We start from the raw sequence: 15657 nt of genomic DNA, 5'->3' as shown, positions 1-15657 counted from the left end.
AGACACCACTGCATGACCACTGGAATGGTGAAATGAGAAAAACAAAATGAAACAGGAAATACCAAGTATTGGCAAGGATGCAGAGCCAAAACTCTCACACACTGCTGGTGGGAGTATAAATTGGTACAGCCACTTTGGAAAACTAGCCACATCTACTAAATTTTAACATATACCTACCCTATAACTCAGCAATTCCACTCCTACATATTTGACTCAACAGAAATGTGTGCATATGTTGACCAAAAGATACTCTCAAGAATGTTCATAGCCACAGCAATCATAACATCCCCAAATCTGAAACACCCCCAATGCCCATCAGTAGGAGAGTGGATAAATAAGTTGTGATCTGTTCACGCAACAGAATATTATACAGAGACGAGAATGGACAAACCATAACTACACACAACATGGATGAATTTCGCAATGTTCAGCTAGAGAAACTGGACCTAAGAGAATATTTGCTGTGTGATTCCATTTATGTGTTAGCAATCAGGAACAATGGTCCCCCTCAGCAGGGAAGTGACGGGAGGGGAGAGGGCAGGACAAGGACGTCAGGGGCTGTGCTGTGTCTGATTCTGAAGCTGGGTGCTGTTGCACTGATGTGTTTAGTTTGTGTACACCCATTGAACTGAACATTTACGATGTGCACTTTAGTGTAGTGTGCTAGTCTTCAATAAAAAATCGGGGCCGGGCGCGGTGGCTCACATCTGTAATCCTAGCACTCTGGGAGGCCGAGGCGGGCGGATTGTTTGAGCTCAGGAGTTCGAGACCAGCCTGAGCAAGAGCGAGACCCCGTCTCTACTAAAAATAGAAAGAAATTAATCGGACAACTAAAAATATATAGAAAAAATTAGCCGGGCATGGTGGCACATGCCTGTAGTCCCAGCTACTCGGGAGGCTGAAGCAGAAGGATCGCTTGAGCCCAGGAGTTTGAGGTTGCTGTGAGCTAGGATGACGCCACGGCACTCTAGCCCGGGCAACACAGTAAGACTCTGTCTCAAAAAAAAAAAAAAAAAAAGTCGGAAAAAAAAATTTTAAACATTTGTGGAGCTATCATTTGGATGAATTTAAGCTGTGTGCCACTGATTAAACTCTCTCCTTCCCCTTCCTCTATCCTGGGCCTCATCTGGCTAGTCACGTGCCTGTGCCCCCAGGCTGGCCTGCTGCTGTTTTTCCAGGTCGTGCAATTATATTCCATTATATATATAAAAATTTTTTTTTGTTAGAGAAAGAAGTGCTTGATTTTTTTCCCCCATGGAGATACTGTGTAGGCTAGTGCAGCCCTTGTCTGGAAGCCCTGTTTCCCATGATGTTTTAGCAGCTGGGATTCAGTGCAGCTGTAAGTAAAGAAAAATTCAAAGTAACAATGCCTTAAACCAGGCTCAAACTTGGCATGCGTCAGGGTCACTCGGAGGGCTGGTTAAAACACAAACGGCTGGGCCTCACCTCCAGGGAAGCCACACTTTAGAAATGACTACCGTAAATATACCAAGTTTTATTTTCTTCTGTAAAAAGCCCACAGGTTGTCTCAAGGCTGGTGTGGCAGTGAATTGTCAGGGACCCAGGATCCTTCAAGCTTTTCCCTAAGGTGTGGCCATCACCTCATGGTCCAAAATGGCTGCTTGAGCTCCAGCCACTGGGGGTTAATTCCAGCAGACAGGAAGGAAGAAAAGGCAGGAGAAAAGCATACCTTTACGGTGCCCTAAATTTTCCAGAAATTACATTTTCCAGAAATTACAAATACCATTTCCACTTGCAATTCATTGGTGAGAACTTAGTCCTATGTACACAGTTAATTGTAAGGGATGCTGGGGAGTGTGATATTTTATTCTGGATGGCCGGTGTCAGATAAGCCTAGGGTTACCTGTCTAATGGGGGAAGAACAGATATTGGGGACAACCAGGAGGGGCCAGAGAACACACCTGCCCCATCCCATCTGCCCAGGGCTGGGGAGCCAGGCCTGTGCTATGGGCGCAGGTCCAGCAAGTTAAGATTAGGCAAGACAGGCAAGACAGGCAAGACCTCAGGCAAGACAAGTCACTTTACCTCTTTGTGTCTCATTTTCTTGTCTGTGAAATGGGGACTCATGCCTGTCTTCATCCACTACACACTTACTGAGTCTCTTCCCTGGCCTGGCCTGTGCGGGGAGCTCAGGATGGAGAGGGATAAGATGAAGGCACTGTCCAGGGTGCCCATAGTTTAGGGGGCAGATGGACAAATACCTCAGTCCCTCTGAGACAGGGTGTTGAGGCCTGTGCTGCCAGGAGCACAGGGAAGGGACCTCACAGGTGTGCAGCTAGGGATGGGGGTGGGAAGTGACCTCTACAAATAGCAATCCCTGCCTACCTTAGTGTGGTTGCAAGAATTAAATTTTAAAAATGGCTGTGAGGCCGGGCATGGTGGCTCACGCCTATAATCCCAGCACTTTGGGAGGCCAAGGTGAGAGGATTGCTTGAGCCCAGGAGTTCAAAGCCAGCCTGGGCAACATAGCGAGACCTCATCTCTCCAAAAAATAGAAAAATCAGGCAGGTGAGGTGGTGAGTGCCTATAGGCCCGGATCCTTGAGACCAGGGGTTTAAAGCTGCAGTGAGCTGTGATCACACCACTATACTCAGCTCGAGTGACAGAGAACACCCCAGCCTGGGTGACAGAGCAAGACCCTGTCTCAAAAGCAAAACAAACAAACAAACAAAACAGTGAACGTGATTTACAAACAAGTCTTATAGAGAAGTTCATTGCCTTTCTCTCTGAGGCATAGACCCAAATTGGGGCAGGGGTGAGGGGTACAGTTCCCCACGCACTGAGCCGCACCCACGAGAGAGGAGATCTGGAGGAGAGGCTGGGGGGCTCTAAGTATTCATGGGAGCCATGGACACTCTTCCCCAGAAAGGCGCACTGTCCCACGAGTCTTGCCATGCAACCTTAAGGGCTTCACAGGCCCCTGAGGCCCACCGAGGAGCCCACTTAAGGACCCTTGTTGTGGAGGAATCGCCACGACGGCGGGTGGCGGATGCAGGAGCTCTGGGCTCTGGGAGGGCAGCTTCACCCGGTTTCCCTGAATAGCCCCAACTCTGAAGGGGGGACTCCACGCAGGAAGACGCGTGTGGGCAGAGAAGGCTCTGCCACTGTGCCACAGTTTCAAGGGACCCCAGAGCTGGGCTGAGGAGACAGAGAGAGTGGGGCGAAGGAGTGGAAGAAAGTGGACAGAGGGGCTCAGGAAGATGGGAGCAGGGAGGGCCACGAATGCCGAGCCAGGAATGGGCAGGTCAGCGGCGTGCGGTTGGGAGGAAAAGCATGGGAACAGGCTGCAGCCAGTGTCCCCAGCTGGGGGCAGCACCCCCCTTCGTCCTGTAGGAGGTGAGGAGTTTTGGTGGGGGGGGTGTCCGGGAGAGGTCCCCAGAACCCAGTTTCCACCTCGCTGGTCCTAGGCCTTGTTCTCCCTGGGAGGCGGCCCGAGGGCGGGAGTGGGTCATTTTCCTGTTTTCTCCTCTCTCTGCTGTCACCTTCCACCCCCGCTCTGATGGATGGCACAGACTGAGTCACAGCTAATGGCTTTCCACAGAGCCCTTGGGACTAATGAAGCTGCTAACGAGTGACTGCGTAAATGAGTCTCTGCTGCTTCATCATCTGCCCCCTCCCACCCCCGCCCCGCCGAGGGCCGCGGGCTGCACAGCACCGGAGCACAGAGACAGGAAGCCCTCAGCCTCCTCCCTGAGGGGACCACGGTTTGGTAGGGAAGGGAGATGTATGCAGATATATCCATGGTTATAGTTGTCAAAAGAAGCCTGTGAAATGTGCTTTATCATTCCCTCTTTACGGTGAGGATCAGAGAGGTCAGGCAACTTTCCCAAAGTCACATAGGTGAGAAATGCAAGTGGGATTCAAACTCAGAACAGGCTGACTCAAGAATTTGTACCTTTTCCACAGCCCCTGGGTTTCTAAGTATGTGCAAAGGAAAGACATGCTCAGAAACCACTAAGAGCAGGTTACTCTCTGTTCATCTGATTTTCTCCGTTGATGGAGTTATTTAATGGGGGGTGGGGGTGCCAGGAGCTTCTTGTGTCTGGACTTCAGCAAGGCACTCAGCAAAATCTCTCCTGACATGCTATGGACACGACAGTGGTGTGTGGGCGAAACGGCTCAACGGCTGGGAGAATTTCTTTCTTTTTTTTTTTTTTTTTTGAGACAGAGTCTCACTCTGTTGCCCAGGCTAGAGTGAGTGCCGTGGCGTCAGCCTAGCTCACAGCAACCTCAGACTCCTGGGCTCAAGCGATCCTCCTGCCTCAGCCTCCCGAGTACCTGGGACCACAGGCATGAACCACCATGCCCGGCTAATTTTTTTTTTCTATATATATTTTTTTAGTTGTCCAGATCATTTCTTTCTATTTTTTAGTAGAGACGGAGTCTTGCTCTTGCTCAGGCTGGTCTCGAACTCCTGACCTTGAGCGATCCACCCGCCTCGGCCGGCTGGGAGAATTTCTGATTAGATGAGATGCTGGTTCTAGAGACCATCTCGGCTGAGCCCAGCAGGAGGTGGTGGCGGTGCACCACGGGGCTCTGTCCTTGGTCCTGCTCTGTTTAACTTATTTTTTTCTTTTCCCTTCCCGGTATTTATTTTTAATTACCCAAGTAATATATGTCTGCTGTAGAAAAATATACAGTATGGATAAGCAAAAAGAAAGAAAGAAGCATCTTAAATCTCACCAACACACTCGCTGAACAATCTTTTTCAACTTGCTGTAACTTGGAACATTTTCATAATGAAATATTGGGGCTAAAAATCCCATAACAAAAGGCAACCCACCGTCCACAGGTGTATCCTGCCAGTGCTTTTATTGCAACAATAGCAATAAAACGTAGCATGTTACTGGGCACTTACAATGAGCGGTAACAGTCCCCAGCACCTGACAGCCATTATCTCCTTACACCCTCCTAGCCTTTTACACTTTACAGCCTACTTTTCATAGATGACAAAACTGAGGCTCGGAGATAAAACAACCTGCTCAAGTCACAGAGACCTGGTGAGCCACTGAGGCAGGGTTTGAACCAGGTTTTGTTTGACTCTGGAGCTGGGCTCTGAGCTACCATGGGCGCCTCCTTCCAAAGGTGCCACACTGGCATGGACCGGCCCCCCACCGCCTGCCCCTTCCCTCCCACCCTCTGCTGGGCTGTTCGTGCAGGATGATCGCAAATCTCCATGATCTCCAAATCTCTTCTGCTTGCACAGAAGCATCTGGGAACATCACCTGGGATGTGACCCATGAAAGGTACAAATCCCGGTGAACCCAGACACACTCCTGTCTCTCAGTAGCCGCCCATGGGCATTTATCAGGTGTTTCTAATATAGGCAGAGTGCCTCGCCTAAGACGCCAGGAATTTATTTATCTTTAAATAACAAACAGCTTTTGAAAGCTTACTGTTTTCCAGTCACTGTTCTAAGCATTTTAGAAATAATTTTTTTTTTTTGAGACAGGGTCTCACTCACCCTGGCTAGAGTGCAGTGGTGTCATCATAGCTCACAGCAACCTCAAACTCCTGGGCCCAAATAATCCTCTTGCCTCAGCCTCCCAAGTTGCCGGGACTATAGGTGCACACCACCACACCGAGCTAATTTTTTTATTTTTTGTAGAGACAGGGGTCTCACTCTTGCTCAGGCTGGTCTCAAACTCCTGACTTTAAGCAATCCTCCCATCTCGGCCTCCCAGACTGCTAGAATTACAGGCGTGAGCCACTACACCCAGCTGAAATAATTAAAAGTGATTTTTAAAAGTAACATAAAACAAAATTGATTCCTATTGCAAGTATACAGTTCTGTGATTTTGAACGCGTTATAGATTCCTGTAACCACCACTGTAATCAGGATGCAGGGTAACTGCATCCCTCCAAAGGACTTCCTCGTGCTGAACCTGTAGTCACTCCTCTCACCCCTAATCTTTGGCAACCACTAATCTGTTCTCCATCACTGTAATTTTATCTTTTTGAGAATGTCATGTAAATGAAATTATACTGTGTGCACCTTTTTGAGACAGGCTTTGTTTACTCCTAATGACTTTGACATTAATCCAATTTGTTCTCGATTAATAGTGCATTCCTTTTTAGAAACTATTACTCAGAAAAGTTATCCCTAACTTTTGGAGACAGGATTTTTCCACTCCTAATGCCTTTGAGATGAGTCCAACTTGTTCTGTGTGTTAATAGTTCATTTCCTTTTATTGCTGAGTAGTAAATATTCCAATGTATGTACCAAAGTTTGTTTATGCAGTCACCCATTGAAAGACACTAGGGCTGCTTCTGGTTTTGGGAAATGATGAATAGAGCTGTTATACACATTGTGTGCAGATTTTTGTGTGGACATACTCATCTCTCTAGGGTAAATACCCTGAGTGAGATTCCTGGGTCATACGTAAGGATATGTTTAACTTAGAAGAAAGCGCCAAAATGTTTTGTATTTTTGCCGTCAATAGACAAGAATTCCAGCTGCTCTGTATCCTTTCAGCCCTTCTAATTGTCAATATTTCTAATATTGCCCACTTGACTGTAGCATATATTTCTTTTTATATACCCCTGGGTTCAATTTGCTAATACTTTGTTGAGGATTTTTACATCTATGTTCATGAGAGAGATTGGTCTGTAGTTTTGTTTCCTTAAAATATCTTTGTTTAGTTTCATCTCAGGGTAATGTTGGCCTCATAAAATGAGTTAGGGAGTATTTGCTCTTGTTCTATTTTCTGGGAGAGATTGCGTAAAATCAATGTTATTTCTTTTCTAGGTACCTGCTCCGCTGCACACTTGCTGTGACTGTGCCCTTGTTCAGGGCCAAGTGGAAGGAGGACATAGAGAGACAAAAAGCAATTTTGCCCACCCTCTTGGGACCACAACTCTTTTGATTGGAGATTCCCCTTCCTCAGTGTCGGGTATCCGTGGGCCCCTGCAGCCACTGATACTACTGTCACCACTGCCCCTAACATGGAATTGTGTGGGCACTGTGGCATGAGAGAATGAAGAAAAGAAAAATGAAGGCTGGGCATGGTGGCTCACACCTGTAATCCCAGCATTTTGGGAGGCTGAGGTGGGAGCATCGCTTAAGGCCAGGAGTTCAAGACCAGCCTGAGAAACACAATGAGACCCAGTCTCTACAAAAAAAAAATTAGCTGGGTGTGCTAGTGCACACCTGTAGTTCCAGTTACTCAGGAGGCTGAGACAGGATGGTGACTTGAGCCCAGGAATTCGAGGTTACAGTGAACTATGATGACACTACTGCATTCCAGCCTGGGTGACCCTAACTCAAAAAAAAAAAAAAAGTTCAGGAAAGTTAGTTTCACATAAAAATTAGCAACATAAAGTATTAAGATCAAATCCCATACAAAACTATTATTAGAAAAAAGAATAAGGAGCAGTAACAGCCCTGCAGACAATGGAAACATGTATACGTGCTCAAGAGATCCAAACTGTAGTGCGCTATTTTGAATGAGCTAAAAGACATACAACTTTGATAAATCAGAGTTAGAATGAGGTGACAGAATTCAAGAAAGATTAGAAATAAAAGAAAACAATTTAGAAATAAAGACTAACCTAGAAAGAACAAAATAGTGAATAGATATAACAATTAATGCCCTAAGAGAAATAGAAGATGAAAAAATAAAAAAGAAATGAAAAAAGAGATAAAAAGCATTTGAGAGAAAGTGACAAATACTATTTTTAAATTTTATTTATTTATTTTAGAGTCAGGGTGTTGCTCTGTTGCCCGGGCTGGAGTGCAGTGGTGTCATCACAGCTCACTGCATCCTCAAACTCCTGGGTTCCAACGATCCTCCTGCCTCAGCCTCCCGAGTAGCTGGGACTAGAGGCGTGTGCCACTGCACCTGGACTTATAACCTCACTTTTAAAAGATAGCCACCCTACCCCATGCACTATCTGCCAGCTTGGAGCCTTACATGAGAGAGAAACAAACATCTGTGGTATTTAAGCTACTGTTATTTGGTCTCTATTAAGGCAGCTGCACCAATATCTTAACTAATATGCTCGCTTGTTGATTGATTGATTCAACAACTGTTCCCTAGGAGCCCACGACGTGCAGGCACCACATGAGTACCAGGAGTCACAAAGGCACAAGTCCACAATGGCCTGGTGAACCAGGGAGCTGACTGTCTGGCACAGGTTATAACTATTTCTTCAAAATCTGCACCTCTTTCAGGACTTGGGTTTCTGCACCAGCGGCACAGGGCTCTGTGACTATTGGGCCCTGAGAAGGTTCAGACTCTGACAGGAGGCTCCTCCCTAAGAACAGGAGCACTTGTGTGTGTGGGGGGGCTGTGCACAGAGCTCCTGGGGGGCCGCAGCCCAGGGCCCCTCAAAGTATCTGATCCCAGGATTCACAACATACACCAACATTTTATCTTTACTGATTTTTAAAAATTCTTTATTAGAATTTTTATTAAAATAAAAATCTTTATTAGAAGTTATTAAAGTAATATATACACCCTATAAAAATATGTAAAGTACTGGAGAAGCCCTTGTTTTGACATATGCTCGTCTAGGTCATTGACCAGTCTTTTGAAACAGTCAGATAAGGTGGACAATCATAAAACTAGGCACATACAGGCCGTAGTCATTTTGTTTGGACTTCAGACACGTAAATGCACACTCAGGCACTGATCTTTCTTTGGTCTCCTGACTCGAGTTTCCCTTTCACCTTCTTGCTTAAATCATACCCACAATCCCACAATTCATCACATACTATTTCCAGTTTCTTTAAACTTAAAGACACTTGTGAAGCAATCTGCTGCAGAATGCCTCCAGAGTTTTAGGATTTTCCCTGAATATTTCATAGTTATCTTTTGCATCTAATGCAAACTTTCAGAAAATCTGTGTTTAGTCTTTCCAAAGCATTCAACTGAGTATTCAAGCGAACAATTCCTTATGCACTCATATTTCATCAGTTTGTGTAATATTTAATTGAATTCTGCAATTACAATGATAAATACACCTGACATAAACAAGCTAGGAACACACCCAACTGACTCTTGGGAAGCAGACAACTCAAGACAGAGGCAGCTGAAGTACTTGCTTTTCTGGACCCAGGGTCAGCAAACTATGGCCTTGTGGGCCTGTTTTCATAGGTCTTTTGGGTTAGGAATGGCTTAGAAGGTGGTTGAAGTTTTAAGCGATTGAAAAAAATTTTAAAAAAGAATAATGTGACATGAAAATTATATGAAATTCAAACTTTTAATATCCATAAGGAAAGTTTTATTGAAGCACAGCCACACCCATTCGTGGTTTTGTGTATTCAGTGGCTGCTTTCAGGCTACAATGGCCGGGTCAAGTGGTTGCAACAGAGATTGTGTGGCCACACAGACTAAAGTATTTATTATCTCGTCCTTTACAGGAGTTTGCTGACCCCTATTCTAGAGAGAAGACTGAGCCTGGAGCATGCACTGTGTCACAGGTATCTGTCACTATGTTTCACAGAAACTTCACATAAGGGAGCGGGTTCTCCCAGGAGAACTCCTACCATAAAAAGTGAAAATCAGCTGGGTGCGGTGACTCACACCTGTAATCCCAGCACTTTGGGAGGCTGAGCTGGGAGGATTGCTTGAGGCCAGGAGTTCAAGACCAGCCTGAGCAAGACCCTGTCTCTACAAAAAATTTAAAAATTAGCTGGACGTGGTGGCATGCGCCTGTAGTCCCAGCTACTTGGGAGGCTGAGGCAGGAGGATTGCTTGAGCCCAGGAGTTTGAGGTTGCAGTGAAATATGATGACACCACTGCACTATAGCCTGGGCAGCAGCTAGAGACCCTGTCTCGAAAAAAAGTGAAAATCCTTCTTCCTTGGCATCACTGTCTCCCAACCCATCTCCAAGATGTAACCAGAATCCACCGTGTGACACAGTTTGTACAGCTCACTTACAGAGCCTCCGTGGTACTTTGAGTATGATGACAAATTGTGAGAAATAGAGAATGCCCCTCCCTACTCGAATGTGGCTAATACCTCTCTGGAAAGATGTGGCTGTTTTTCAGTGTTAACTGGTTATTCTTCAATCTATGCAGAGCCAGAAAAAGAGCATTTTCAAGAAAGAGGACATTTACGCTCACGCTGAAATGAACATGCTTGCATTTTTCTATAAGTACTGTCACAGTAGCCAATGTTTTCCTGGGCTGTGGTCAGTAATAAAGGTAGGTAGTTTCACATGGACTGGCTAATAAAGGGGGAGTGTGACAATCAGAGACAGACAGAGCCACAGCCTAACTGCCCTAGACATCCATGGATTTTACACTGTCTTCTCCAGCCAATTGTTTCAGCGTGATGAAAACTAGATGTCAGTACTGGATGGACATAAGTGGGAATTGTTCTTGAGTTAAACACGTGTGGGACATTTGCCGCTGTGAGGACTGTGTACGCGCATGTGGCACCATTACCTCTTGGATGAGTTATTTATTGCAATGGGCTCCTAACTGGCCGCCCTGCCTCTGACCTCGCCCTGCTTCTGTTCTCAACATGGCAGGCAGAGCGCTGTGCTGCTGTCTGGACATAGCTCCCTCCTCCTCTCATCCCATTCTGAGCCACAGCCAGAGTCCTTACAGCAGCCTACGAGGCCCTGCGTGATGCATCCCCTGCTGCCTCCCTGATCTTGTCTCCTCTGACTCCACTGCTCACTGCACTCCAGCCGCGAGGGCCCCTTGCTACTCCTCAAACTGCCCGGCACGCTCCCGCCTCGGGCGCCTGCCTGGAGCACTCTTCCCAAAGCAGCCTCATGGTTTGCTTCCTCACTTCCCTCAACTGCCACGTTATAGGTGAGCCCTTCCCTGACCACCCAATGTATAATAGGCCCCCCAAACCCCAACACTCTCCAATCTTGATGCCCTGACTTTCCTATAGCACTTAACAGACACACTTCATGCTTACTTGTTTATTTTCTATTTCCTGCCACTTGAATGTGACCTCCACGAGGCCAGGGATTTTGCCTATTTGTTCACTGCTCTGCCCTAGTGCCTAGATCACTGCCTGGCACACAGTAGGGGCTTAACAAGTGCATGTTGAATGAGGATTGAATGACAACCTGCTGTCTGCAGGACCCTGGGAATGAGGCTCTGCCTCAGGGTGGGAGGCAGTGGACCAGAGCTGCTCGGAGCACGATGTATCAAAGAGAGGCCCTGTGTGGGGGGAGTGGGTGTAGGTGGGCCTCACCGTACCCACTATACCCTTAGAATTCTAAGGTGCAGAATTCTAAGCATTCGGGATGAGTGGCATGTGCCACCCTATCTCAATGAGTGGCCCTTGAGCCCACTGGGCAAGGGAAGTGGTGGGCCAGAGCCCAGGTCCATGGCCCCCTGAGGGGGGTGGCCTTGCTAGGTGCACTGAGAATGAGGACCCCAGCGCTTCTGTCCCACTACCCTTCAGAGATAAGGTGGAGGCAGGTCCTCGTCTCAAGTCTACAATAACAATCGTTTCTGAAGTTTCTCCCTTCATAGATGTCAGCCCTACCGCCCAGACATGTCTCATGGCAACTGAGTCATGCGTCAATAATTGTGGTGGGGTGGGGGTGGGGGGAAGCTGAGCCCATCGATCGAGGGCTGAGACATCCTCCCCGCTAATCAACAAGTTAATAAAGTCTTCCCTGAGGAGGCGGTGATTAATGAACCAATCAGCTTGCCCTGTAACTGGGGAGTGGAATTGGAGGGCAGGGGTGTGATGGATAGGGAGGGTTTGTGAGGATGTGCAGGGCTGGCTCCTGGTCTGCACTGAGGGACCACCTCGGGCCCATTTGCTTTGGCTCTAAAGGTAGATGGGGAAGTGACTTCTTCAGAGGCTGTAGCCTGAATCTCGGCCACCGCCTCTGCCATCTAGCTTTTGCACTGTTTCTCCTCTCCTCCCATGTGTCCGCAGACCCCACACTCCCCAGGGCATGAGGGGGTTCCAGAGACATCAGTTTCCCTGCGGGCATCTCTCAGGCTCCTTCACCTCTAGGCCCGGGATCCGAGCTCTAGAAACCCCTCATCAGCACCCTGGCTAGCGCCGTGGGTCACAAGAGCAAACAGCCTCCGCTCTCTGAAAACCTTGCCTCTGTTAGCTGGCAGGGTCCTCGTCTAGGCCTTGACCCCTGGGATCACGGATGTTCTCACCAACCCCCCACCCTAGGGTGGGCACCGTCTTTTGTCTTTCCTTGGAGGGGGTGATACTCTTTTATTTCTGCTGTCTCTCCTCCACACTGGACATAGGCTTGACTCTGTCTCTTTGTACCTGTGTTCTGGGAACTCCTCAGACTGGGGATCCCAGGGACAGTGGAGTGCCTTCCCCCTCGGGCTGGGGCTCCCCAGTGGTACTGCTGTGCCCCTCACCTCAGGATCTCCAAGGATATGGCCAGGACTCTCCTCTGGGACGGGGGTTCTTGGAGGACAGGGCTGTGCCTTGCCCCTCAGGGGAGGGCGCCCTAAGAATGATTTTTCTCCTCCCTCCAAGGGTGGGGCCCATGTCCCCGTTTTCCTCTTCCACCTTCATGCCCAGTAGGTGCCCTGGCGTTTCTTGGGATGTGGAGGCCCATGGCACTGGCTGCTAAGGAGCCATTTCCGGAGAGTGCAGGTGATTGAACCCATAAAGAGGTGATTGACGGAGCCCTGGACTCTCTGTCTCAGGAGAGCTCTAAAAATAGCACCCACAGCCATCTGTCCTTGAGGCTGAAGGGGGTAGCTCAGGACCAGGGCCTGGACAAGATGGCCCCTCCTGCCCCTCTGGGCTGACGGGATGTCTGGAAGCACTGGAGGGCAGGCCAGGCTGGGGAGAGGCAGCTGGAAAGGGCTTTATGGGGGGACCCCCCCAACAGTCCTCTCTCTTCCTGGTGGGGGAGGTGTGTCTGAGGGGGCTGGCAGTCTGGAGGCCTTTCCCCCATCCTGGCCTCTCAGCGATAGTGGTGGACCCCAGACTCAGCCTCCTGTTCCCTGCCCCCAAGCCTGCCTCCTGAGCTCCATGGTATTGCAGTGCTGAGCCTTCCTGCCCTCATGATTGAACGGGCCTCTTCCTGGGCTCTGCCCCACGCTCTTTTTCCTCTTTGAATCATGGGTGACCTTGGCTGCTCCATCACCGCTCAGAGATTCAGTTTCCTCATCCGGAAAACGGGGAACACTCAGCTCACTGCAGTTATGCCTGAGATTGTACACTACCCAGTGCACAGTAGGTGCTTAATAAACATGAGTCCTTTCCCCCTTCCTTCAAAGGCTCTGGGGTGAGGGTCTTGGCCTCAGAGCCCAGTGGTACATGCTTGGGCAGCCTTGGCATCACTCAGCCCCAGAAGACACCAGTGCCCTGAATGACCCCTGGATGGGGGTGGGGGCACTCTGCCTTGGGAGGGGGCTCTGTGCCAGGCCTGGCTGGACCGAGGACTGTGTGTGCCAGGCTGGATGCACCGGTGGCCGACTCAGCTACTTCAGGCGAGGGCACTGGCTTCTGCCTCCTCCTGACTCTAATGGACAGAGGACGTGAGTGTCCGGAGAGGCCCTACCCCAGGACACCATAAACCGAAGGCCAGGAGCCAAGGTCATATGCACGCATCCCTGCCTCCAATAGAAAGACTTTCCCCCACAGATCCTGTCACTGCTCAGCCCTTCTCCCAGGTATTACCGAGCAGAGCTGTAAAGGATTGCCTTTTGGAAAGAGTGGCCACAGGTCCCACGTTTCCTCCCTCTGCCCCCCACTCCCACTCATGGACAGGCTGGAGAAATGGAATCCCAGCTCTGGTCCTAGAGGCTGCCCCAGGAGTCTAGCTAGAAATGCTTCACTTCCTCAGGAGGCTAGACCCGCCACTGGGGGGCCGTGGGGTGAACACGGGGTTCAGGCTAGGCACCTCATCCAGTGGGACCCTGAATCTGAGCATGGCAGCTGCCCCCTCAGCTACTGCCAGACATCACGCACGCACTGGCTGGGTGTAAGCACGCACTGGCTGGGCGGGGGCGGAGGGAGGGAGGAGGAAGGGCCCTCCCCCTGATGGTTCCCCCTCCCTCTGGGACTCCCCCTCCCTTTCCAGGCTGGGATATAAGACCGCAGGGAAAGCTCTGAGCAGAGGAGGCCCCAGCCTGACCTGCAGCAGTCCAGCCTTCAGGACCTCCCTCGCCTTCCACCACCTTCCACCTTCTGTTCATCTTGCTTCGGGAGCTATTGCTGTGAGTGGCTGGGGCTCAGGAATGGTCTGGTACCGGGGAACCGCGGCTGTTTTGTGGGGAAACTGAGGCTGGGATGGTGGAAGCTGGAGCTGAGTGGTGGGAAGCTGGATTGGAAGGGAGCCAGCAGAGGTGGGAAGGAGAGGCTTCGGAGCCCCGTGGCCAGCATAGCCCTCTTCCTCCATCTACCTCTGGGCTGCAGTGGGGGACGGGCTGGGGTGGGGAGGCAGGCAGTGCAGATGAGGGAACTGAGGCTACAGACAGCCCAGTGCCCAAGAAGGCACAGCAAGTTGGTGGCTGAGCCTTGGTCCCGACACCAGCCCCAGACAGGCTGCTGGAGCGTGGGCCCGAAGGCAGCTGTAGCCTCCAGCCATCGAGTTGAGGCTCAGCATGATCTGCGCTCCGATGTCCCCTTCCCAGATGGTGACGGTGCGTAGGCCGTGGCCCGCCATGGCCACAGTGTTTCTGGCCCTGCTCGCCTGCCTGGGGGCGTTGGTCGACACCTATCCCATCAAACCCGAGGCTCCTGGCGAAGACGCTTCCCCTGAGGAGCTGAATCGCTACTACACATCCCTGCGCCACTACCTCAACCTGGTGACCCGACAGCGGTGAGCGCATGCGCGGGGGTCGCGGACCAGGGCTGCAGGGCTCACGCCCTCTGTCCGGCTCCGCCCATGGGCGTGACCAGGCATGACCACGCCCCCTGTGGCTCCGCCCCCAGGTATGGGAAACGCGACAGCCCGGACCCTGTCGTCTCCAAACTGCTCTTCCCCGACGGCGAGGACCGTCCCGTCAGGTCGCGGTAAAAGCGCCCGCCTCACCGCACCCTGCCTCCTGGAGCGCGGCCTGGTCCTGTAGCCGCACTGAATCCCCACCCTGGCACCGTCACTCACGACTTCTCCCCGTCTCGCCTCCCCAGATCCAGTTCCTTTCCTTTCTCTCCTGCAGGTCGGAGGGCGCCGACCTGTGGTGATGACCCCCAAGGCCTCCTGGGAGATATGCTAATTACAACAACCTCATTTGCATATTTGCTCCTGACCCCGGAACCTGGATTCCCCTTCCTGCCCACTGCGTCGGGGCAGGGCTGGGTTGAGGCCCCCGCCCCCTGGGCTGGAGGGCTGTGGATGATCCTTCCCTGGTCCCAAAATAAAGAGCAAATTTCACGGAAACCGAGTGTGCCCTTGATTTCCTTTCCTTTCTCCTTCGTGGCGGTGGCATCGGGTGGGAGTGGAGGGTGGAGGTGCGAAGGCTGAAGAAGACTCAGACTCAGACAAAAGGCACCCGGGACAAGGCTGGGGAGCATGGTGGGGCCTCCCTCTGCCTGGAGCTCGGAGAAGGCGCTACCGCCCAGCCTGGGGCTGGACAGCGCCCGGACAGGGGCCCTCTGTGTAAAGAACTCTAGCGGTGGGCTGGGTGGGAGTTCTTGAAAGAGGGGCAGGGAGGAGCAAGAAGAAGAGTGGCTGGAGGATGGGGAGGTGGTAGGGAGCGTGCCAGACAGCCTAGGAGAGTA

The 15657-nt window shown here is 50.5% G+C and overlaps 1 protein-coding gene across 1 annotated transcript; it reads left to right on the top strand.

The window, feature by feature from the left end:
• The first annotated feature begins 14567 nt into the window (after positions 1–14567).
• PYY (peptide YY) lies at positions 14568–15120 on the top strand. The gene is made up of 3 exons (XM_012659054.1): positions 14568–14755; positions 14869–14949; positions 15096–15120. The coding sequence occupies exons 1-3, from the start codon at positions 14568–14570 to the stop codon at positions 15118–15120; spliced, it is 294 nt and encodes a 97-aa protein (XP_012514508.1).
• Positions 15121–15657: the final 537 nt, after the last annotated feature.

The sequence above is a fragment of the Propithecus coquereli genome, unplaced genomic scaffold, assembly GCF_000956105.1.
Source record: "Propithecus coquereli isolate 6110/MARCELLA unplaced genomic scaffold, Pcoq_1.0 Scaffold598, whole genome shotgun sequence".
NCBI classification, from domain to species: Eukaryota; Metazoa; Chordata; class Mammalia; order Primates; family Indriidae; genus Propithecus; species Propithecus coquereli.
This window is presented reverse-complemented; position numbering and strand designations above follow the sequence as displayed.

Excerpts from the sequence above, each read along its gene's own strand:
- PYY (XM_012659054.1), top strand. The coding sequence starts at position 14,568 with ATGGTGACGGTGCGTAGGCCGTGGCCCGCCATGGCCACAGTGTTTCTG. Across the intron at positions 14,756-14,868 it reads AACCTGGTGACCCGACAGCG|GTATGGGAAACGCGACAGCC; the intron begins GTGAGCGCATGC and ends CTCCGCCCCCAG. Across the intron at positions 14,950-15,095 it reads GACCGTCCCGTCAGGTCGCG|GTCGGAGGGCGCCGACCTGT; the intron begins GTAAAAGCGCCC and ends TCTCTCCTGCAG.